This window comes from Notolabrus celidotus, chromosome 4 (genome assembly GCF_009762535.1).
Source record: "Notolabrus celidotus isolate fNotCel1 chromosome 4, fNotCel1.pri, whole genome shotgun sequence".
NCBI lineage: Eukaryota > Metazoa > Chordata > Actinopteri > Labriformes > Labridae > Notolabrus > Notolabrus celidotus.
Genome location: NC_048275.1, coordinates 14,732,201 through 14,757,388, shown reverse-complemented (window position 1 = coordinate 14,757,388; position 25,188 = coordinate 14,732,201). Strand labels below are relative to the sequence as shown.

The 25,188-nt window shown below is 40.8% G+C and overlaps 2 protein-coding genes across 4 annotated transcripts in view; one reads left to right on the top strand and one right to left on the bottom strand.

Moving 5' to 3' along the window:
* The window catches only part of slka (STE20-like kinase a), a 32,348-nt gene extending 11,046 nt beyond the window's left edge, over window positions 1-21,302 (top strand). The window contains exons 4-18 of one of the 2 annotated variants that reach the window (XM_034681079.1): window positions 734-883; window positions 2,235-2,307; window positions 2,669-2,863; window positions 3,096-3,177; window positions 4,306-4,437; window positions 4,575-5,825; window positions 5,933-6,063; window positions 6,540-6,663; window positions 7,808-7,987; window positions 14,961-15,090; window positions 16,814-16,938; window positions 17,043-17,237; window positions 19,038-19,163; window positions 19,331-19,444; window positions 19,581-21,302. In XM_034681079.1, the coding sequence (XP_034536970.1) occupies window positions 734-883; window positions 2,235-2,307; window positions 2,669-2,863; window positions 3,096-3,177; window positions 4,306-4,437; window positions 4,575-5,825; window positions 5,933-6,063; window positions 6,540-6,663; window positions 7,808-7,987; window positions 14,961-15,090; window positions 16,814-16,938; window positions 17,043-17,237; window positions 19,038-19,163; window positions 19,331-19,444; window positions 19,581-19,727 (3,155 nt within the window). In that variant the 3' untranslated portion in view covers window positions 19,728-21,302. Of the gene's footprint in view, window positions 1-733; window positions 884-2,234; window positions 2,308-2,668; window positions 2,864-3,095; window positions 3,178-4,305; window positions 4,438-4,574; window positions 5,826-5,932; window positions 6,064-6,539; window positions 6,664-7,807; window positions 7,988-13,743; window positions 14,823-14,960; window positions 15,091-16,813; window positions 16,939-17,042; window positions 17,238-19,037; window positions 19,164-19,330; window positions 19,445-19,580 lie in introns of those variants that run through there. The other variant, XM_034681080.1, reaches the window with a different exon arrangement.
* col17a1b (collagen, type XVII, alpha 1b) overlaps window positions 21,121-25,188 on the bottom strand; it is a 30,636-nt gene continuing 26,568 nt past the window's right edge. The window contains exons 53-56 of one of the 2 annotated variants that reach the window (XM_034681077.1): window positions 24,177-24,341; window positions 23,991-24,071; window positions 22,518-22,601; window positions 21,121-22,439 (exon numbers count right to left, since the gene is read on the bottom strand). In XM_034681077.1, the coding sequence (XP_034536968.1) occupies window positions 22,375-22,439; window positions 22,518-22,601; window positions 23,991-24,071; window positions 24,177-24,341 (395 nt within the window). In that variant the 3' untranslated portion in view covers window positions 21,121-22,374. The remainder of the gene's footprint in view (window positions 22,440-22,517; window positions 22,602-23,990; window positions 24,072-24,176; window positions 24,342-25,188) is intronic. The other variant, XM_034681078.1, reaches the window with a different exon arrangement.

Sequence of the window (25,188 nt, the reverse complement as noted above, 5' to 3'; positions counted from 1 at the left end):
ATTCTGCTTATCAATCCAATTCCTTATCAATTCTCCTAACGATTCCTGAGTATTTTTTTGAGGGGGGAAAAAGGTAGTTCTACAGTCTTCCGCACCAAAAGGAACCTTTTTTTTATTTTTCAAAATGATGTCTGCACAAGACTGAACATGAACATATTCAACTTGAACATACTGAACAATAGGTTGACCTCATTCTCGGCCGCGTGAGTCCGGATCTGGACACTCGAGCCTGGATGAAAATACTTTGAATTTGGAGAGGAAAATGCTTTTCCTCCGGGGTCATCGCAGAGGTATTTTATCCGCTCTAGGTGCTTCATTTTCGCGTGAGTCTGGACGTCGCCACTGGAGCCTGGAGGAAAATACTTATGTGAAAATACTCCTCGTGGTTGAAGGAGTTCTGCGTCGCAAAGTGTGTAACGTAATGCAACGTACCGCGACATGACGCAACGTCGTGCTGGGAAATGAATCGTTTAGAAGAATCGATAACATTTGAGGTGTACAATTCCGGTGGAATTGATCAATTGGAACCGGTTCTAAGTCAGATCGATTCCCACCCCTAGTCAAGTGTGTGTGTGTGTGTGTGTGTGTGTGTGTGTGTGTGTGTGTGTGTGTGTGTGTGTGTGTGTGTGTGTGTGTGTGTTTAAAAGTGCTTCATAAAAAAGATGAAATATGAACATGTGACCTGAAATGAATTGACTTCTTACCAGGTATCTCTTTGTATGTGAATCCACAGAGCTGGAGAGACCCCTGACAGAGCCCCAGATCCGCGTGGTGTGTCGACAGACCTTGGAGGCCTTGATATACCTCCATGAGAACAAGGTCATCCACAGAGACTTGAAAGCCGGAAACATCCTCCTCTCTTTGGACGGGGAAGTGAAACTAGGTAAAAAAACAACAACAAAAAAACAAATCTTTCTGCTGCTCTTGTAACATTTCACCTAACATGAAGGATTATTCAGCCTCACTCCTTAAAAACACAACAACAGCTGATTTACTGTTGATTCTCTCTCAGATGGCTGTCCTCAGTGGCCACGCTAAACCCTCCTGCAGGGCCAGTGCTAATAGGCCTAAAAAGCTAATTAGCAAAGTCGATGGTCGATCCCTTGGCCGTCGGTACTTTGGCAGCCAGCTGAGTTATGTGACATCAGGGAGTACAGCATAGTGTTTACATGTGATAGAACCCCCCCATTCATCTGGGATGAAGTAAAAAAAAAGAACTACATATTTTTATTCACCACTTCTGCACCGGAGAGGCTGATATGTTATACTGGTTACGTAATCTTCCGGCAAAGCAGAAGTGACTGTTATACTGTTGCTGCTGCTGTAGCATCCATAGCTGCTGGCTCCCCGATGATTCACTTTCTGTAGGCAGAGGGTCATGACGGAGCCTGGCAAACAATAATTATCAGGCACTCACCAGGGACTTAATGATAGATCTCCTTTTCCCTCCAATGTGTACAAACTGTAAATGATGCAAGAAGAAGAGAAGGCTGAAATAGTGGCACAGGTTACAACTGCTGGGGGTGATTACGCAACTTTAAGAGCATTGTGAGAAGGTTCGGCGATTCTGGTGACTTTTGGGGGTTCACCATAGACTGTATGGAATATGGACGTAGGATCCGTGACGTCACCCATCTGTTTCTGAAGTGCTGTTTTGAGGCCAATCGTCGACGGCAGCCATACTGCTGCTGTTGAGTGATTGTGACATAAAGAGGCGGGCTTCGAGCCTCCTAGCCAACAGCTACAGTGTTCCCTCCTGTCAATCAAGTCAGCTGTGCCTCTCATTGGAGGACTCGCAATCTCAATATCTTCAAATTGCCGCAATGGAAAATATTCACCCCCTGTACAGCGTGTGCCGATCGAGAAATGAACTACCCAGACTACACTCGTCTTTTGTACCAGGCTGTAAACATGTTTATTTCTGCTGTAAAGATCGGCTTTTTTGAATTGGTGTGTATGTGGTTTCCTGTACTGCCGGAGCCAGCCTCAAGCGGATCCTCAATGAACTGCAGTTTATAACACTTCCACATTGGACTCAGACAGGATGTTGCTGCTTGGGGTTCACTTATAAAGCAGGTTATTCATAAAATAACTTTGTAACTGAGTATGAGCATAATGATATATGTTGTTTTATAGCTTCTTTTCAAGCTTGGTCACTGTGTAACACAGGGCCTCTTTGTGCGGAGGAGTTTGATTCACTGATGAAAAGAATCATAATTCATTTTTTCTTTCAGCTGACTTTGGGGTGTCTGCTAAAAATACCAAGACGTTACAGAGAAGGGACTCTTTCATCGGCACTCCGTATTGGTGAGTCATGCAGCCTTGCTTACAAGAGGGCATTCACCCCTCCTTTCCATCTGATAATTGTCCTAGCGTGTCCCATAACTAGGGGATGATGACTCTTTTATACAGTGGTTCAAAAGCTGGAATGAAATGTGGGATAGCAAAAAAAAAAAGCTCATTCAGAAACTAAATGTGCCCAAGACTGAAAAGCTTTCTAATTTTCAGTTCTTCAATATAAATGCTTCCAATAGTGATGTGATGTTTTTTCTTTTTAGATAAAGAGAAATTACAACAAAGCTCAAAAAGCATGACTGAACACTCATTTCCAAGCAGTCCAAAATTAGCTCAATGCTCATTACAAACCTACCAATTTCTCATTTTGCAGGATGGCCCCAGAGGTGGTGATGTGCGAAACTTCCAAAGACCGTCCATACGACTACAAGGCCGACATCTGGTCCCTGGGGGTAACCCTGATAGAGCTGGCACAGATTGAGCCACCCAACCACGAGATGAATCCCATGAGGGTGCTGCTGAAAATAGCCAAGTCTGAGCCACCCACACTCATGCATCCCTCTCGCTGGTGAGATGCTGCTCTGGCGGTGACAGGAGAGATGGTGCTTGAATGTTTACTGACTTGAGATAAGGATATGTTGACTGTGTGATGTCAGACAGCTCGGGGAATTGTTCATGCTCAACCTAAAAAGGCGACAGGGAGGAGAATTGTGTTGGTTTTGTTCCACCTAGCGGGACAGAGGGACGTTTACTTTGTGCTACAGACGACGATCTGATTTTGTTTTATGGTTTCTTGAAAGGTCACCGGAGTTCAACGACTTTCTGCGGAAATCGCTTGATAAGAATGTGGACCATAGGTGGAACTCTGTACAACTCCTGCAGGTGAGCTGACCAAAGTTACTACCTGCTGTTAACTTAAAATAAATACTTATTGGGCCTCGTTGGCCTAGCTATCTAAGCGCGTGCCCCATATACAAGGCTATAGTCCTCAGAGGTCGTAGGTCCGATTCCAACCTTGACCATTTACTGCATGTCCTCCCCCACTCTCTACTCCCCACATTTCCTGTCTCTCTTCAGCTGTCCTGTCCATTAAAAATGCCCCAAAATAAATGTATAAATAATTAAATAAATATTTATACAGTCCAACCTATTATTTTAGAGGATGCCGTTTTTATATATATATATATATATTTATTTTTAAACGTTTTTATTAGACCTAGCCAACATCACAAAACAACAATGCAGCCATCAGACTCAGAGACAAAAAAAATGAACAAGATTTTTGAAAACAACTAGTCAGAAAGTAAAGATAAATTAATAAATAAATAGATAGTACACAATTGAAAATAAGTGAATACAAACATACAAAATAATAATAATAATATTAAGATTGTAATGATTAACACAATAAAAATAATGATAATAATAATAAAAAAATCTGTCAGTTTTTATACGTTCTTGCACATGCACTCTTGATAATTTCCAGACAGCCTGCCTCTGACATTTTCCAAAGTTGCCTTTTAACACAGGTCCCTCACAGCGGGAGATTTTCCCTGTTAGAGGGGGATGTGGGTGGGGACTGGGGTAGCAGGACATGAGGTGAAAAGGTTGCGGTGGAAGTCAGCGTGTAATGTTGACAAGATGGCAACAGAGTCAAATTCTATCATGCCTCTACATCAGTGCTAAGAGAGTGGAAAAAGACTCACTTGAAAGAAGAGTCTGACGCAGCCTATGCGGTCACATGATATAAAAATCATCACCCCCTCCCATGCTCTTGCAGTGATTTTCCCTGTTACATGCTGTGTTCACACATCAGCTCACTTCTTGTGGAAATTTTTACAAAGGGGGCTGCAAGTAGAAAGATTGCATGGAGTCAAAGTGGATCAACCTTGCCTGTTGAGTTAACACATGCAGCCTACCCAAACAATTTCAGGACATTTTCAGGAGTGCACTACATTTGTGACATTTCTATTCCATGTTCACATCTTCTGTTCCTGTCTGTCCACACAGCATCCCTTTGTCACCAGTGTAACAGATTGCAAACCTCTCAGAGAGCTCATCGCAGAGGCCAAAGCTGAAGTCACAGAGGAGCTCGAGGATAGCAAAGAAGAAGAAGAGGAGGAGGAGCCTGATACACCTCTGGTATGTAGTTCTACTGCTGTGTGTGCATAATGTGATCAAAGGCACTGTAACAAATATTGCATGAGCTCTGAACAGATGCTGTTTCTTGGTGCAGTGACTTTTTGTCTCACTTATTTATGTCTTTTTGTTTGCATTAGGCGGCTCCTGGGCACAAGAGAGCGCCATCAGACGTTAGCGTAGCCAGCTCGGAGGATGACAAAGTCCCACCGACTCCTTCCACGCTGGAATCTGTCAAAGAAAAGACAGAGACGGTGCCTGCTGAGGACCAGACCACTGATAAGCTCTCTGATGAAGCAAGAGAGGTGGATAAGACAAAGGAGGAGAAACTCAATGAGGTGTCTGATGCCAAGAATGAAGATCTGGTGTCTGGGCCAACAAAGCCTACAAAGGACTTGATTGCACAAACTCCTACAGAGCCTAAACCAGAAGATGTCAAAGCTGAGGAGATTCCTGCTGAGCCTGCGGTATCACAGCCAGAAGAAAACGGAGAAATTATCCAAGAACTTGTTCAAGATGGTCCAAAAACAGAGGAAGAGGTACCTGAGGAGAAAACAGAGGAGGAACCTACACAAGTAATAGAGGGAAAGGAAGAGGCAGTGGAGGAGAAGGAAGAGGGAGAAGAGAAAGAAAAAGAAGCAGATGCCGAAGATGTCAAAGAATCCCAAGAGCAACCTGAAATCAAAGAAGAGGAAGCAGAGTCCATACCAGGAGAGGTGGAGAAAGCAGAAGAAGAAAGCAAAGAACCAGAGGTGGAGATGGAGGTGGAGGTACCTCAGCAAAAAGATGCAGAGGACAGAATAGAAGACACAGTTAATGGCACAGACGTAAAATCAGACACAGAGAATATAGAATCAAATGTGGTAGACGGCATCATAAATGGGGAAACGGACACACAGTCGAGTGTGGATGAGATCCCTGCTGAGGTTGTATTAGAGAAGGAGGCCCCAGAGATTCAGCCGGAGAAGAAACCTGAGGAGGAGGCTCCTGAGGAGGCAGAGCAACCTGAACAAGACAATCAACCCAAAGATGAGGCAGTAACGGAGGAACCGGTACCAACCGAATCCATGAATGGAGTCAGCGATGAAGCCAAAGAAACCTCAGAGGATCAAGAAAAGGTGGTACCACGTGAGGACGTCCCCATGAAGGAGGATGAGGAGAAAGCCATTCCAGCAGACGAGACGACTTCTCAAGATACCGTCTCGGTCCAGGAGAGTGAAACAGATTCAGAATGCAAGATGGAGCCCGGCAGCCCAGCTGTGATCAAATCAGATTTGGAGAAGGACTCTGACTCTGGGAGTAGCTCTGCTGCGGACAGCAACAGCCTCGACCTCAATCTGTCCATCTCTAGCTTCCTGTCCAAGAGCAAAGAAGGCTCTGTGTCTATGCAGGTAATTTAATCAATGCCTCACCTCCAACCTCAGTTATAAAGTAGCAATCTTATTTTATAGAATTGTTCCTAAAGCCCTGAAAAACATCTCTTTTTTTGTCTTTGTAGGAGTCAAGGCGTCAGAAGAAAACACTGAAAAAGACACGTAAGTTTATGGTGGATGGTGTGGAGGTCAGTGTGACGACATCGAAGATAGTGACGGACAACGACACCAAGAGCGAAGAGATGAGGTTCCTGAGGTACGCAGGCTGCGATGGATCTTCCCACTATACTATCACTCTAAATATGTTACACAGCCTCAAATAGTTTTCATTCACTTCATGACTCCCACAGCTTTTTTGCAAATGCCAGATGGGATTTTCTCACGTGATGCATGCTGCAGTATGTTACTGTCATCTCTCATGTTGCCTTTTAAAGACACAAGGCGTGCAGCTCTGGGTGTTTGGACAAGTGCTGCGTGTTTCTTGTCTGATGGGTTCACGACCCTTTGTCAGTGCTGCTCAGAGTTAAGGTGCTCATTTAAAAGACAGGGGCACAGTAACTCAGATCAATCTCACATGGCATTTGACAAAAATCTAATGAGAACTACTCGTGGAGTGAAAAGAAAAGGTTTGGGTAAATACAATTTTGAATTGTCAGTGAAGAAGTGTTGAGTTTTGACTTGAGTAATTGTGGCAACACCCTGACTGCTTGTTGGTGTTTGTGGTTTCCTCAGGCGGCAGGAGTTGAGAGAGCTGCGCCTCCTGCAGAAAGAGGAGCAGAGGGCACAGCAGCAGCTGAGCAACAAACTGCAGCAGCAGAGAGAGCAGATCCACCGGCGCTTTGAACAGGAAACAACTGTGAGTCAGTCTGTTTTTTAACCACAGTGGTGTGATGTGGTTTTATTTGGACTACTCCTTGGAAACTAGATGTTTTGACTCAAAGCTGATCTTAATCTGACGTCGAGTCTTACATGAAGCCTGCAGCAAGGCATGATCTCTATCACCTCATTATGACTCTTTATTACTGTCCAGGTTTAGAAGACACCATATGTTTTTCTCCCCCTTAAAGGTGACATATCATGCAAAATCAACTTTTTAATGGTTCTCTATCTGAAATACGTGTCCCTGGCATGTCTACAAACCCCCGAAAATGAAAAAAATCCATTCTGCCCCTGTTCTGATTTCTCCACCTTTCTGTAAATGTGTGCTGAAACGAGCCGTTTCAGTTTTCAGTGTTTTTCATACGTCACAACGACATCTGGTCTGTAACGGAAGTCAAAGCTCGGAGCTTGTTCAGCCCATAGACTGTATAAAATACAACTCAACCCCTCCTCTGTTTTTCATTACCTGCACACGTGTGCTAACAAGGAGCTTAGGAGGGAGGCATGCTAGTTGTAGGCTGTCTTAATAAACACAGAGGTCGGTTTTACTCCCCACATCTGCAGATTTGAAGATCTAGTGGAATATTTTTCCTTTTCATGGAAAAGTGCTAGCGCTAGTTAGCATAGCCACATAGCTACATGTTCGTAGTTGTGTACTAAGACACACGTCGACAGACTGATAAATAAAACAACAAGAAACACAAAATCTGTGACCAATCCTTCAGAAAGGTCCTGCTGCAGTCGCCTCTCCGTCAGGATCAGATTCTGGATCAGATTCAGAGGGTTGAAGTAACGCGGGTCTGTGAGCAGCCAACATGTAAACATTAGATCAACGTGCTGAGAGCTCATTCTCATTTAAAGGCACAGACACAGAAAACAGCCTGTTCTGAGCAGGGCTGAAAAAGAGGGGTTTACAGGCAGGCCAAAATCTGATTTCAAAGTGTTTTTTTTGAGCAATAAACTTTAAAGACATGTTTTGGGGACCTCTTAGACCATTATATTTTGATAAAAAAAGAGCATAATATGTCACCTTTAATGTTGAACTAATGAAACTTTTGCCTGTCTTTATTGAACTAAGTGGTACTGAATCACACATTAACAGTCATGTCATGTCTGTGCAGGCCAAGAAGCGTCAGTACGACCAAGAGGTGGAGAACCTCGAGAAGAAGCAGAAGCAGACCATCGAGCGACTGGAGCAGGATCACACCAGCCGGCTCCGAGACGAGGCCAAACGCATCAAAGGGGATCAAGACAAAGAGCTCTCCAAGTTCCAAAACATGCTGAAGAACCGGAAGAAGGAGGTATGGCCATGCATGACTGTCCCTGCATGGAAGTGCCTTTACTGTGGGCGGAGTAGCTCCTGGTTTTGGGGTCATACCAGTTTGCATATCGTAGATCTGAGCTGTTTAACAGTGCATGTGTTTAACAACTTAGCCGGTGGCAAACTTGGCTGTAATGTATTAATCCTGTGGGAGTGGTGATCTTTGCTGTTCTGCCTGGTGCTGTATGTGTGCAGATGATAGCCACAGACTCACACTGTGCTATCTCTCTCATAGATGCTGCTCGCTCCATGTTGTTGTATCTATTATTCATCTGCCCTGAGGCTTCCGAATGCCTCCTTAGCAACACTTTGCTGCTGAGTCTATTTGTTATTTTAAGAAAACTCCTTAATAAAGGTTCAGTCTCAGGATAAATATAATATTTAATCATGATGGTGTGCTGGGCTTTTATAAATATGCTGGTTCTTTATTAGTCTCTTTACGCTTTACAGCCTTAAGTGCTTTTCCTGAGTGTGTGTGTGTGTGTGTTGTGCTCTCAGTTGTTGTGTTCCGCTTTCTGCTGCTTTTTATGGCAGTATTGCTGGTTGGCATTCACTGTGCATTATGGTGCCTTGGTGGTGGTTGTAGCTACTGCTCATAATTTGCTTTCCGGGGCCTTTTAGAGTAAGATTGTATTTTGCTGGTTAGCCTTCAGCAATGTTTTTTTCAACAGTTAAAGTTAGAAAAATATAAGCTGTCTTATAAGAATACATGTTTTATGAATATTTGTTATTTTCCATTTTGTGTTCCTTTCAAAATGTTCTGTCATTGTGTATTTAACTAACCCATGTTTCTTGTATGAGTGTGTGAGGTGGCTTTGGTCATGGGATGGCCAACTTTGAAGATTTTTCCAAGTGGTATTGGGCTCATTTTGGGAAATAATAATGAACACATGAATCTATAGTAACTGAAGTGGAATCATCTTGAACATCAAAGATTTAAGGGATTAAAGCTAGGGTTGATAGTCACGGAAAACTAGCATGAATTTGAGTGTAGCATTTCTTCAGGACAACGTCTACACCTCCCCTTGGAGCTCCTCCAAAACGGCGCCCCGCTCACATGCACGAGTGCCGCTGCTACGCGACCGTATGATTGTGACTGATTCAAAGTCGGTCCTCAGCACATCGTATGTGTTTTGCACTACGTCAACTCATGTCTCACTCAGCGGTAAGAAAACACCAAAACATTATCATAGTGCAGGGGTCGGCAACCTTTAACACTCAAAGAGCCATTTGAACCTTGTTTCCACAATAAAGAAAACACTGGCAGCAGCAAAACCTTTTTGACATCTAAATAGAAGATAACAGTGCATATATTGTTTTTCTACCTTTATGCTATGTATAAAAAACTATTGTGTGTTGCTTATGAAATCAATGAAGTGCTACAGGGAAAATCTAATTTCATTTCTGTATGCACAGAAAACATTTTGAACATTTTAAACTCGGGGGGGGGGGGGGAAACATGCTGGGAAGGTTTATGTCATAAAAAGCCGAACTTAAATCATCCATCTGCAAAACAAAAATGCTGTGTACCCTCATCTTTTGTTTACCAGAGCGTGTAGCAGAGTGTTGACCTAAATCATAGACTGTATAAAAGACCTAAATTGAATTTTTTATTTTTAAAAGTGCACTATTTCACTGAACAATATAAAATACATATTTGCAAAGTATAAATGCCGATGTGTGAGACCCGCCAGCGGGAATTTCTAAGATTGTGATACATATTTTGAGCAACAAAAAATTAAACAAATAAAGCTGCTTTTTAATTTAATTTAGAATTACAATTAAAACTAACAAACAAAAATAGGATAAACTTAAATTGATTACTCTTCATTTATTTTCCAAAGCCACAGGAAGCCACAACATAAAATGAAAGAGCTGCTTGTTGCTGACCCCTGTCATAGTGTAAAACACAAACAAACATGAAATGTACGCGCAGGAGAATGACAAACTGCCCAGGCTGCTCTACAATCAGCGGTATATAGTTGCTATATTCTCTCACTATAAATATGTTTTAAAAAAACAGTTGTAGTAATAATAACAAGCAGACTTGTTTAAATGGAACAGGAAACAGTGGGTTTGTGGTGACTCCCCTCGGTGCCCTGAAGGCTGTAGAGAAGCGTTTCACCTGAAGATGAAAGCAGGCTTTGAAACTAGACATGCGTGCCTTGAAGGTACAACATTATTAAAGCTATGAGTTCTATGTCTGTAGCCTAAAATAGTGCTGCTGCCTGACACTACTAACATAGTAGGTCACTATTGTTTCTTAGGATATGGGTGCGTTTTAAAGGTATAGAGTCATTTTGGATTATTTCTCAAGTATAGTCCAGATCAGTTCTTAGAACAAGAATCAATTCATGATAAAACAAGAAGACCTGAATAGTCTTTCTGAAGCGGTCTCAAGATGATCCCAACTCAGTTACTACACTACAGGAGTAATAATCATCGTGATGGCTGTGGGACTTAATTGAATGCAAAGTAACCCAGTAAGAGCTGATTTTGAGACTAACACCTTCTGTCATGTCCCAGTCAAATCTTTCTTCTGACAACATCATGACTTGACTCTGACTTGTGCAGTTACAGTTGCGATGTGAATTTAAAAAACAGTACTAATCACTACTAGACTGACTGATAAGGGGACACACTGTGATGGGTGTTATGCATGCTGACTTCAGATCAGTTGGTGGCTGGATACAGAGTCTCTCCTCTCAAAGTGGGCTGTGCATGTTTTCTACATTTGTTGGCTAGCTTTGATAGATTCTCAGAATATTTGAGCATCAACCAGTTTCTGCACACACACTGTAGGCCAAACTGGAGGTTGGACAATCACCCAGAAACATGAGAAAAGAGCTCATGAAGCGCATAAAGGAGGACCTATCGCTCCTTAAGACTGCAGAGGTAAACTCTCACCTGCTGTCTCTTGCTCTGTGAAGGAGTAAGTGAAGTCTTTTTCACTTTCCTCTCTATCTCTCTCTTTCTCTGTAAACACATTCTTGGTTAAAGGTGTTCAAAAGCACAAAATAAAGAATTTCTGTCTGTAATCACTCTATTCAACAAATCTGAAATGTTGAACAAAAGTTTATTCCACCACAGTTTACACTGGGGGTGTTTGCGGTTGGTCGACTAATCGTTAAAATGTTGTCACCGAAATTACTACACGGTTGAACGAATTATTAATGTTTAGAATATGTCATAATCATAGACTGTATATAAAATGGACGTCATCTCCCTCGGCTTGAAGTGAGGCCACCACAAAAACTGCTCCCCCTAGTGGCTGGCTGCAGTATAGGTCAAAAACTCTGTCTCACCCATTAATTTGAATGGGGCTGCAGTCAAACTTTTAAAAATAAATACACTTCGTACGAACGTTTCTGAGATTCGTACGCTGTGGTGATATGTAGTTATTATTTGACTGTTATCAGAGGTTAAAAAACGGAAAATATACAAGATGTCAGCTCTCTGAAACGGGATATTTTGGCTTCAAAACCGTACAATGGGAAAAGGCGGAGCAACGCTGTCCATTATATATACAGTCTATGGTCATAATTCGTGTCTGAGCTGTAGCACATCCACCGGCCACTAGCCGGGCTGTGGTGCCAAAATGCCACAACGCTTCCCAACGAACATATTGCATCTCATGACGCAGCTCAGTTTGGCACTATGTCCCATCTAGAAAATGTAAATAAAGCTGTGACTATTCTGTGTCTGGTTAAAATGGCTTATAACCGCTTGACTCGAGCAATGAGTAACCAGCACAGACATGTGGATGTTATCAGTACAGAGGAGCTAAACTGAATATTATGCTCAATTTTTAAAGTTTCCTTACATTCAGATCAGTTGGTTAGTCTGATTCCACGTTAAAATGACTTGAAATTAGTCACTCCAGGACAGTTTAAACTAAATATGAAGCTTTGTTTAACTTTCACTGTAATAGTGGATAGGATAGGTGCATCAATGGGACTCCCTTTCACTGCTCTGTTCTACCTTACTGACTTGAACCAATTCTTGTAAAATCCAGAAATTTTTAAAGCAAGGTGGAGTCATTTAAAAAGCAAATATATATATATATTTTTTAAAACAAACGGGTGAAATTTTGACTAATAAGCATTAATTAAGTCAGAAATTAAATTGAAAATTTTAAGATGACATAATTAAAGTTATATTGTGATATGAGTTGCCCAAAATACATCAAAGGAAATAAAACTGCAGAATAAAATCCAATCAGCAAAGTTGTTAATTTAGTCTTATTGAAACTTTATTTTCAACTGCATAGTAAATGTGAATATTTACTGTGTTTAAGTTATTTATGAATTTAAAGTGGCCTTTTTTTATTGTTGACAAACACTGCTACAGTAAGAGAAATGATTAGTAGTATTTTCATCCTCATATTATTTGATTTTTTAAATTTTTTAAATTTTATTTATTGTGCCATAGAACATTGTCATTACAATTACACAATATTCAAGACATAAGTACATAACAAGCATACAACATTCTTCTGAGCTCTTTGAATACAAGCTTATATCTACATTTTCGCCTCAATGGACTTGATTTTCTCTTTTTGAGGCAAAATAAAAACTATAAACATCCAGAGAGAAAGTACCAAAAATAAAGTAAATCAAGCAGTATCAGCACTAGGCCTAATAAACGTTCGAATAATACCAATAAAGTATTACGATACAAAGAATGAAAGTGAGTTACAAGAATAAAAGTAAAATATTTTGAAAATAAAATAAAAAGAAAGCACATGCATGTTCCTATAATGCACTTGATCCACAAAGTCAGGTCTCAGAGCTTTGACATATTTCACCCATTTTGCCCAGTGTGATCTGAACACTTCTAGCCTTAAATTAAAGAGAAAGTTACCTTTTCCATTCTGTAAATCTCTATTGTCACATCTATCCAGTTATTTACGGTAGGTCCAGCCTACATCAACCATCTTCAGGTGAGAGCCTTTTTACCTGCTGTCAGCAAAATAGCTATCAAGTATTTATCGACACCTTTTACTTCAATATTATTTGATTTTATTGAATTAAAACGTCTAAATATATATATTGAAAAAGTATTCAGCTTTATAACTGAATCAGTAGCAGATGCAGTGTAAAATCCATAATATGTTAACACTTGTTGAATAAGCATTAGAGTTATGTCATTTGTCAGTGATGATGTGACATGGCGATGATGAATCCCAAGTGTCATACTTGCTGTAGGGTGCCGACCTGTGGGTGTTTCTAATTAAGAGAATAGTGTATTAATAATTCATGGGGCGATTACAGACACAAATTTTGTTTCCACAGTCCAACCTGCACTGAACTCTTTTTCCAACTTTGTTCCCCTGTGCATCTTTTATGAATTAGACATGAGTCCTGTGGATTGATTCCTCCTTTTCCGGGAAGGTAACTCTTAGATTATTAACACTACATGAGTCAGTAGCATGAAAAGTAACAAACTTGCGCTGATGTGATCCAGATTTAACTTTAGTGCTGGAGTTATGAGCCGCTTTCAAGCATGAGAAGAAGTATTTAATAACTTATTAACTGACTTTCTCCTAACATTTATCCAGAGCTGTGCTGCGCCGCCTGAAACTCACCGATTATTCCCAAAGTGGAAAAAGTCACCATCTCTTAGAAAGAATCCGAGTGTGTGATGTTGTGTGTGTGTGTGAGTGTGAGATCCTCAGCCCTGTGTGTACTGTCTGTCCCTGATCAGGGCGAGTGCGCTTTGTGCTCTCCTCCGCAGGCAGTGGCCCAGGTTATGATACAGTCTTTTCAGTTGTCCTCATGTGCACTCTTCAACGCTCAGATGCAGGATGTAAGTCCCCCCCCGCTCCCACCTTCCCCCCGCTCTGTTTCTCTCCGTCTCTGGCCCATACTTAAATGTGATGAGCGATGTAAAGCGACAGGCTAGCTTGTGATGGTTCAGGTTTTCACACACACACACATGTAAGCATGGGCTGCGTTGTTTTATTTTGAGTGTTGCCATCACTGTGATTGTGCAGTGGTTCTCTCCTTCCCACCCCACTCTGCTCAGTATTTCCTCTTCATCAATCCACAGATGTCCCTCATCTTATCTGTGTGTTTTTTATATGGTAATTTACACACTGTGTTTGAGGCTATTATATTGAGTGGGAGTAAACATGTCTTCTCTGGAGGTGTTGTAGTCGCCTGTCTGGATCCATGTTTGTCTCTGTCAGCCCAAGCTCCAAATATAGAACGACTGCCTCTTGGCATTGATTTAAGTCACTTGCAATGTATATAATCGGTTATCACACATCAACAACTTAATTTGCAGTATAATAGTAATAGCATAACAATGATTAAGTTAAAGTTTTGCTATTAAATGTTCAATAATGCTGAGTCATAGTCAAATAGCAGCCCAGATAAACGACAGCTAGCTTTAAGAGATTGAAAGGATAGATTTGTAAGTGCTTTTAGATGATAAGTAAAGACAGATGCAGCATTTACAGATCAATATGTGGCTCATTATTTAATAGTAATACATAATGTAGGTCAGCCAGGCTCAAGACAATGTGATTGTGATGTTGATGTCGTCTCACATCGAGCTGTGGATCTGAATCTTTACTGAACTGTGACCTTTTCTTTCTCTTTCTTCACTTTCATTGTGGATCGTTGCCATCCATGACCTCTGAGTGTCTCTCTCTCTGACTCCAGTTGATGATGTGACATCTTAGTGACTCTGTGTTGTACTGAGCTTGAAGTGCTTCATTGGATTATATAACTACATTCCAAGCAGATAAATAGATTTGATATTTATTTTGTCTCTGTTGTTGTGCTGTCTCTCTCTCTCTCTCTCTCTCTCTCTCTCTCTCTCTCTCTCTCTCTCTCTCTCTCTCTCTCTCTCTCTCTCTCTCTCTCTCTCTCTGCTCTCTACTGTCCCTCTGTCTGTGTATGACCTCTGCGGCTTCCTCACTGCTCCTCTTCTCTCTGGCTCCTCAGGAGCAGGAGTTCCTGCAGAAGCAGCAGCAGGAACTGGACGGAGCGCTGAAGAAAATCATCCAGCAGCATAAACTGGAGATCGCCACTATAGAGAGAGACTGCCTCAACCACAAGCAGCAGCTCATGAGAGGTGAGAGATGGAGGAAGAACCACAGGCGGCTGAGGCTCAGTGGTAGTGTTTGAAAGTTGGTGGTTTGATCCAAGCGGCAACCTCCGGTCTAAAAATATGAGTCCAATGCAGTTCATTGAGGATCCGCTTGAGGCTGGCTCTGGAAGTACTGGAAACCACATACACACCAATTCAAAAAAGACGATTTTTACAGCAGAAATAAACATGTTTACAGCCTGGTACAAAAGACGAGTGCAGTCTGGATAGCTCATTTCTCGATTGGGACACACTGTATGGGGGTGAAATTTTTACTAACGTGGCAATTTTGAGATTACGAGTCTTCCAATGAGAGGCACAGCTGACTTGATAGACAGGCGGGAACACTGTAGCTGTTGACTAGGAGGCTCAAAACCTGCCTCTTTACGTCACACTCGCTCGACAGCACCAATATGGCTCCCGTTGACAATTGGCTTCAATACAGCGCTTCAGAAACAGATGGGTGATGTCACTGATACTATGTCCATATTTTATACAGTCTATGGTTTGATCCCAGGTCCTGCAGTCCACCCCTGGTGGTTGTGCCAGTGGTGTGGAAGACTATAGAGAGTGCTATCTAAACACCTTTTTAAGTAGATGGCAGATTCCAGCAGGCATCCTTACATTACACCTCACCACCCTTAAAAGCATGTTGTAGCTGTGGGCTACACTTTACTTATATTGAGTTCATTTGCAAAAACAGTTAACTCACTTTTGAAAAATTTAAAATATGTTTCAACAAAACATATTTTTTTCTAATACTAGCTTTTGGTTTGATCAATCAACTGAGGTTGGGTAGCTTTGACTAAGTCAAAATGACTTTACTAATCAGATATATCTTGAAAATGTAACTTTATTAGGAATCTATATCAAAAAGAAATATGTTTTTTGAAAATTTATAAAAATGGAGTTATATGTTTTTGCAAATGAACTCTTCTTGTATTTACATAAGCATGGTATATAAATCAGATTAAAGAGACTTCAAATATGCGTGTTGTTTTTTTATTGTTGCAAAGTAAAGCTGTCGAAAGCTTTAATTTATTTGAAGTCTTTGCAGCAGCAATTTCTGTAGACACCTATTAAAAATGCTGCCGTCAACTTCCTCAGACGTTTAACTGCTGTTCACACTCATGTAAATAGCACCACTGCAAGGAGTCATACTGTAGTGAGAGAGAATTGGCAGGGAAATCTATTTAGTGTGCCTTAATTTTTCATTCAAAATATTGATGTTTAGTCCCAATATTTCACATGTAGAGAAATTTGGAGACTCTCATTGGTTCTCGTTCCCTCATAGGACCAGCAGACTTAAGTTATCAATCCCTTCTTTAACTATGTAACATTTACATTGAGCACAATTAGAGAGAGCATGATGGGATTTTAGGTAGAAATAAAGAAGAAAAAAAGAAAATGACTCATGTTTCAAGTCTCTCAAAGTTCACTGTTGTAAAACAGCCACTTTCCTCATTTATGATGAACTCTCTGCTCTCAAAGAGAATGTATGTCAGGATTTGCACACAGTCTCTAAGTGTGTCACACAGACGACTGAGAATACAGACGTGTCTTTGAGTAGACGTGTCACAGCTTGCTTTGTTTCCATCCCTTTACTCGTCACCGTTTGACATGCGTGTACATGTTTGCCAGCTCACACTTAAAAGTGACGGGACTTGATTATTTACTCATGTGTATTGCACATGTGTGTGTTCTGTAGCTCGGGAGGCAGCCATGTGGGAGTTGGAGGAGCGCCATCTGCAGGAGAAGCACCAGCAGCTGAAGCAGCAGCTGAAGGACCAGTACTTTCTGCAGAGGCACCAGCTGCTGAAGAGACACGAGAAAGTAAGAGCCAAGGAGAGAGAATCTACTCAGACGAATGTGCGGTCCTCTTGAAAATAACACTGCTGGACTCATAAAACGTGTATGTGTGTGTGTTTGTTTTACAGGAGATGGAGCAGATGCAGCGTTACAACCAGCGGCTGATAGAGGAAATGAAAAACAAACAGAATCAGGAGAGGGTCCGTCTGCCCAAGATTCAGCGCAGCGAGGCCAAGACCCGCATGGCCATGTTCAAGAAGAGCCTTCGCATCACCGCCACTGCATCCGTCACCCCTGAGATGGAGCGAGAGAAGATAAAGCAGGTGCAGATGTTGTGGACTCTTGCTGCCACTGTTTCACATTGTCAGTTTGACACGTTTAAGCAGAAGTGATTTCACATTCGAGGTCTTTATTTAGCCACACTGTCACTCTGGCATAAAGTCACACCACGGATCTGCCCAACACAAACACAGAGCTCTTAATGATCTCAAAACCTCAGACCAGCAACTTTCCAGTCTCCATTTCATGAGTTCTACTGGCTCTGCCATCCTCTGAATGTTGTTGTGTTTATATTAGACCTGATGGAAATGTTAAAAATGCTCACATATTCTCTGCAGCAAAAAGATCTGGTGAAAATCTGACTTTCCCTGGCACCTGGCTTTTTAATAGTCTGTTTGTTAAACTTTCATACACCAATAATGATCATTTCTATCACTGCGAGCTGTGTTGTTCATAGTGTTGCCACTGACTGAAATACTTCCTATTCAGCCAGCAGTTTTAGTTCAAGCAGTTCAAGCCATTAGTCCATTAACTCCTGTGTCTGCTAACAGCATGTTTCTGTGCCGTCAGCGCCCATGACCTCAATTTCAGAGCTCCTTTCACTGCCATTTACTGTTGCTACATTATGAAAGTCGGCTCATAGCACTTCTGCTTCCCTTGGAGGTGACTGTTAAGTGTTTTCAAATTGCTCTTTGTTGCTTTTAAGGACATTTTGCAATGAAAACTTCAAAACTATGAAGGGGGAATCATGTCTTGTCAAAAAAATGGGTCAGGCTAGTTTATCCTCTGCCAATGTTGCTGACCAAGATGATATCTGAAGTCCTGTCTTTTCTTGATTTTGATTGGTCGGTGAGAGATAAATGACATTGATGAGCATGTTGATGATCTAAAAGACAAAAAAAAGACAGCTTTCTTGGTTGGCGTTGTAGGGCTTAAGGCTGATTTACACTTCTGCGTCGCACCTACGCAGCAGGGGCTGACGCGGACATGAGCACCACATACTTGTGCGTCGCTGTGTGGTGTGGTCTCTCTGATAGTCGGGCCCCTGCTTCCGGCCCCGCTACGATCGCTGTTTACTTTTCCACAGTGATTCAGAGCGTGTTATGTTAATCTACAGCTGATACATGTTGCTGTTTATCATACAGACATGATTGCAGGGAAGAATAGAGAGAAGGAGATAAAATACACGGCCGATGTGCGGCCGATGAGCGGGGATCCCGGAAGTGCTGTAAATGCAGGAAATACAATGCCGCCGAGCGGACCAATCACAGGGCTTGCGACCCGTGTCAATTCTATGCGTAGTTACATTATGGAGGAGGTGCACGTCAGTTACGTGCGTAGGCCTCTGCGTGGGTACGGAGGCTACGTGGACCTCCAGCATAGTTCTACGCCATCAATTCGACGCAGAAGTATAAATCAGCCTTAAGTATGCTGAGTCCTGTAATTCTGAACTCCTTTGGGGTTGTAAAGAAAATGGGCACTGCCAGAAAAGTAAAAAGATGCACTTTTGTGGACACAGGCCCTTAGACTTGGCAGGTTAATGATACCAGTTTTATCACAAATGTTTGTATTTTGGGGGGCATCAAAAATAGTTTAGATAGCAGAGCTGAGAAAGTGCTAACATTGTTAACACTATGCTACATGATCAAGACTGTGTTAGATCAAGAGATTTGAACTAACACATGTTTAATCAGCTAACATTTGGTTGAGCATTAAGAGGCAGCCCTTGTTTCATGTGTGAAATTATCCTCTCTATTACCAGGCTCCATTTGTTCTTTTTCTTGGGTGTACTGTGTTGAGTTTTCTTTCTCACCAAACTCCTTGTTTTATATATTTTTTTTTAGTTTGGCATTCAAGAGGAGAAGAGGCAGAAGAACGAGAGGCTTCATCAACACCAGAAACACGAGAACCAGATGAGGGATCTTCAGCTGCAGTGTGACTCAAACATCAGGGAGCTGCAGCAGCTACAGGTGCGGTCACATCACGCACACCTAACTCTTTTTTTAATGTGAAAAAGTAAAAGACAGTTCTAACGGATACAAGCAGAAATCTGAATTGAATTCCGGTGCAGAAAGTAAAGTAAGTCAGTAAGGTTGCAAGTGTCGCTCTAATTATGCTAAACCACATTTCCTTCCAGAATGAGAAGTGCCACCTTCTTATTGAACATGAGACGCAGAAGCTGAAGGAGCTGGATGAGGAGCACAGCCAGGAGATAAAGGAGTGGAGAGAGAAGCTGAGACCAAGGAAGAAGGTAGATATGACATCCATTCACTCTCTGACATAAAAGTGTAACACACTGCTTTGTTCATTCACTCTCTACAGTCATACTGTGTTCAGTATAAAACGCCCGCTCAGTGCCAGTTGTTTGTGTCTGCTGCCCCCTGCAGGCGTTAGAGGAGGAGTTCACACGGAAGCTCCAGGAGCAGGAGGTCTTTTTCAAGATGAGTGGTGAGTCCGAATGCCTTAACCCCACCACCCAGAGTCGAGTGTCCAAGTTTTACCCCATCCCCAACCTGCACAACTCCGGATTATAGCCTCATGTCTGCAGAGACAGACACACACATCCAACTCGGACTGACTGTTCCTGGTGGAGCGGCGTCATTCCTTCGACCGTTACTGATAAACCTGAAAATACATTCACTACTTTGACTCCACCGTTCGTGAGCATGACGTGCCTACACACTGTTTCCTCACTCAGACGATTACTCTCAGCTGGGACGGATAATATGCACTTTTGCAAGCATGTTCAAATTTTAAGAAATCTGCAGTCAGTAGCTCAGGCCAATCATGCTGAACAGATCGATGTTAGCACGGCCAGCTACAGTATGAATGATCTCAGTGCCTCATATGCTCCTTGTTTTTCTTCATATCGGCCCATTCCTATGTTTTCTCGAGCTTGCAGTAAATACAGAGCCCCCCTGAATGTCATGCACTTAAATAACTGGTTATCAAAATCACATGATGATGGGAGATTTATTTTAGTTTTTACAGATTTGCTGGCCATTAAAGATCTTAGGTAAGCTGGTTTAGGAGAGACATGCTGATGAGTTCAAGGACTCTAAAATAAAAATAAAAAGTTTGTCTTATGCTGTTCTAAGAAAAATGCTGTTGGGATCAAAAGAGTTCAGAAGAAAAGGAGTGTACTTCGTTGAGTAAAATGTTACACATTTGCACCTACATAAATTTAATCTGACACGATGAGGATTTTACAGTCTTGAGAAATGAACAAACATCATTTCATTTCAGTGTTGTACCACCGAACATGTTTATGTAAAAGCAGCGGTGAGCTGTGAATGAAGAAATACTGTTTTCTTGATATCTAAGAATTAGAAAATAAATCACTCTACCTTCTTAAGCGGTGGTCTCACAGTCGAATGCTTTGTCGTGAAGTGCTAAAGGAATGTAAAAGCTGTTGATTTGCACTGTTTTGCCACATGAGCTCCATGATAAAAAAAATATGCAGTAGTTTTCTGTCAATGTGTTTTTGACAGTAAGTCCATTTTGTCTCACACAGGCTCAAACTTCAAACTGAGTCATTTGAATGTTTAATTTTCTAACTGTTTCGTTCAAATAAGCCCTTTAGTATCTTATGACCACATCTAATTCTCCAAACATGTATCACAGATATATTAACGCTGTAATCACTGTTTTTTTGGGGGGGTTTGGTGAGATCAGTGTTGTATGAAAGGTGAAAAGCTGTACCTTTAATTTCAACATGTGAGGACATGTTCGGCTGTACGTAACGACGGTTCACAAAAAGAGACTTCAATGTACCTGACTGTTTTTGTTTTTGCCACTGCATATCATTGATGCATGTTATTATTTCAATATGCTGACATTAACATTGGTGAGTGTTTCTGTCATGAATGCTGGATTTGTATTGGGGTCATCAGAGATTGTGTCATGTGAATCACACCACACGCCCCGTAGATTTCAAATATTTTTTTATTTGGTTAAGTTACAGCATTTTGGATGTGTCTTTTAAGTTCCATCACAATCAATCTTCTTAGTATATACACATTTTTTGATGTCAGATCAAATGTATTTAAAGTGTCTTTATAAATGGACATTTCCTGTTGTTGTAAATAAAATATTGACTGTTTATTTGACATGACGTTACCGTGAGTGAAGTCATTTTTAGAGATCAATTGAGTCACACAAATATCAAGACTCACAAGTCCAAAAATAGATTTATTTGTGTGCCTTTCAAATAAATTGATCCAATGTCAATAATCTGAATCATGTAAAACAATACCTGGGAACACTTTTATAATTTAATCTTTTCAACACTTAAAGGTATAAAGAAAATATATCAATTTCAGTGCGCTCTTATACAAAAATATACAATCCAATCATTCATTTGTTAGTGAATATCTGAGTCCCTGTCTTTCAACCGTGTGAACAAAGAGCTGTATTTCTTGTTCCTGCTCACAAACCTTTCAAGCAAATCCTAACTGTTACTGTAATCCTCATCCTGACCTGCTCTGCGGTACAAATGACCCTCGCTCTGAACGTACGGTTCTTATATGGATAATTATACATCTCTTAATGTGTTTAAAAACGTAAATGATATTATATGTGGGATAAATGGAAAACTATGAAAACTGGGTCTCAAAGGCTGGAGGTTGTGATTATTGTGAATGTTGTAGTCCTTTTATGAAACATCTGAATGGTTACCTTGACATGACATATACACTTATATAGTCCTCAATACAGAATAATCCTCAAAAGACATGAATACAAAAAATAAACAGTACACCAGACAGTCAAGTTACATAAGCAGTGGGAAATGATGCAAAGTGCAAACAGAGGATCAGCTTCTTATTGCTTAAAAATAGATATTCTCAAACAAAGCTGCCCCTGGGAGAAAAAAAAGTTTGACAGCAAGCCTTTTACTAAGCAAAGTAAACATTTTACACCCACATGTTCAAAAAAACATGAAGTCTGTGTTATAAAAACACTGACCAGCAGCTGAATCCAAACCTTTACTGCCTGAAAGCTTTAATTTTTTAAAAGAGATTGATGTGTTTTAATGCGATTTATTTTCTAAAATCATCCTCTGACTTTTTCTACACATGGCAACAATAAGGAGCATAATTGACTACTTGCATAGCTTACAGTTGAACACCTACAGCAAAGATGAGTTAAAATGAAATCTGATATGATCCAGTAGTTTGTTCTTTAGACGCCAGTGGATCGACGGCTGCGCTGCTTGTGACGAACGACCACTTTTTTGTCTGCAATGGCTGAAAAAAGGTGAAGTGATGAGTTATCTGTGCATGACAGTGAACCATCTTTATATTTATCACTTTAAGAGAGCTTACCTGCACTCCTCTTCTGTACTCTGTGTGGAACTTGGACAGTGTAAGACCCCGGTAGTCCTGGTAAACCTGGCTGTCCACGGTCACCTGTGAACATGTGAAAACGTTGCGTTGTTAAACTGGAGTGAACCTGGATCATTTATTGCCAATATTGCTGACGAGTCATTGGTTATCAGGAATGATACCATGGCCTGGGTGAATACTTGATTATGATTGGCTGAAGGGTGTAAATTAACTCCTGATAGTTATCTAAAATTATAGCAACAAAGACTTGAACGTTTCTTTCAACCATTTTGGAAATGACAACTATGATGACTAGGAGGAAATAGCTTTATATGCCTGGGTTTTAAGATAAGATACAAGATAAGATATTCCTTCATTCGTCCCACAATGGGGAAATTTTAAGTGTCACAGCAGCAAAGTAGATAGTGCAAACAGCATAAAGTAAACAAGAGCATATAAAATAGTAATTATTAAAAAAATATTAGTAATTCAAAAAATAAATTGGCATGTTCTCAGAAAAGTACGTACAAAACTAAATAAGTAAATTTACAATATATTTACAAAACCAGTGATAACCATTATTTCTTAATGGTGCCTATTACAAACAAGATTCATAATTTGGGGCTTCTTCTTGCCTTTATTGTGAGACAGGGCATTGCATAAACTCAGAAACAGGGATGACAGAATGAGGTATAACAAGTAAAGGGCTGAGGGTGGGGCTGCTGCTTCGAGGACTATCACCTCTGTGCACACGGCACGCGACTCTTACATCCCTTCTGCTATCCAATCTTCTAAGAGTCAGGGAACAACAACATGGCTGGTTTGAAAGCTAGTCTTGTTGTTTATCATACTGTCTAATGTAGATTATAACAACCCTACTTTATGATGCTAACTTTGAATCTTGCAAAGTTCTTGCACAAACAGGAATTTTCTGTTTCTGCTGAATGACCTTTTCCTCTATTATTTACACCTTCATGAATCACCAAGGAAGGGTAGTTACAAGTCAATAAGATAAAATGTAATGGTCTTATATATCTTCTTAAGTGAGAGGCTATGGTATTAGCTGGATAATGTGGAAAGGGAAGTCCATTATCAGAGTTTTATTGGCTGTGTGGAGGCCAGAACCAATCCTCACAGTAAAGGAGGGGTCTATAACATCCGAATGATGGACACTTTGTCACACATGCTCCTTTACCCTCTGGATGGCAGGGAGGCCTATGTGGACGACTGTTTGATGCTTTAAAAATTTCAGAATGAGGTAGAAGAAATGTTTATGCCCCTCATTGTTATAATGAGGAGTTAGTGTGTGCACCAGTTGCATAAAATGTACAGTATACTGTAAACTGACGTACGTGTAGCGATGTCAAGAAGGCGTATAATTTCAAGAATTGTTTTAAATCTGCAACTATTCAGAATTTAGTATTCACCCAGACCATGGTATGAATATGTTTTATAAACTCTGTATCTATGTACCCTTTTCTCCTCTGGGTCCTGGGTACCCTCTCTCTCCCTTTTGTCCAGAGATTCCCTGAGGACCTGCGATGGTGCCGTATCCTGCGCCGGAGCAAAATCACAGATTAAAACATGATCAAGCATCATTTTTCAACCAGTCTTACCACCTCCTTTGTAACAAAGTGTTTTGAAGCACTGTATCCTTACTTCTGAAGAAGTCCATGAGGTCAGCTGTTACGTTGCCATAGGCTCCAATGACGCGGCTCACACCAGGTGCTCCAGGAGGGCCAGGTGGACCAGCGGGGCCTTGAATGGCTCTGACATTGGCTCTCCATGGACCATCGACCAAATAGTCCTGCAGCAGGCCTTCATCTGGAGGAGGGAGGCAAAGTAAAGGGCTGTAGTGACACGTGTGGTCAATACTGAAAGAGTTGAACAGGATATCGTGGGTCCTCGATCAAATATGGCTGAGTGGTCAAACGGTAAAACTTTAGCCCTATTTTATCAAATATACTTTACCTTTGGCACTTAAAGTATGCACACCTGCTAAGCTTTTATTTTGTACACTGGAAAAACTGCCCCTTCAAAAACAAGAAGAAGAAAAGAATTCTGCCAATGACCAAGTGAAACTTTGCTTGGTAAGATTTCTTAAAATAAGATGTAATATTTAGAAAACTGTGATCTTAAAATTAGCAGGGAAAACTTATTTGAAGGAATATTTTACCAATATTTTAAAGCTTAGTGTCTCAGAATAAGCCAGGAATGCTAACAATTAGTATTTTATCACTCAAAAAAAGATTTCTGCACTAATACATTTCATGTCAACTTCTTCATTTGAGATATATTCACCTTAATTTGAGCTGTATTAAAGCGGCACTTCTTAAGGTTTAAGACCATCTTGTACTTGAAATAAGATTATAACGTTTAATTTGAGCATTTTGAGATATAATGTCTTCTCATAGTGAGCTGGATATACTAATATTCTGCATGTTGTTTTTTAGGATAAGCCAGCTATGCTCAAACTTAGGTGTTTCATTGTGTGCATGTAGTTTGAGGATGTATATTTTTATCTGATATAGAAGAAACAGGGCCTGAAAACTGTAACCCAACCTTAAAAAAAACAACTTTTCTTTCTTTCTTTCTTTTATCAATCGAGCTGTTTTCTGATAGATTCTCCAATAAAATGCATTTACTTAAATCAAGTAAAGGGTTTGTCTTA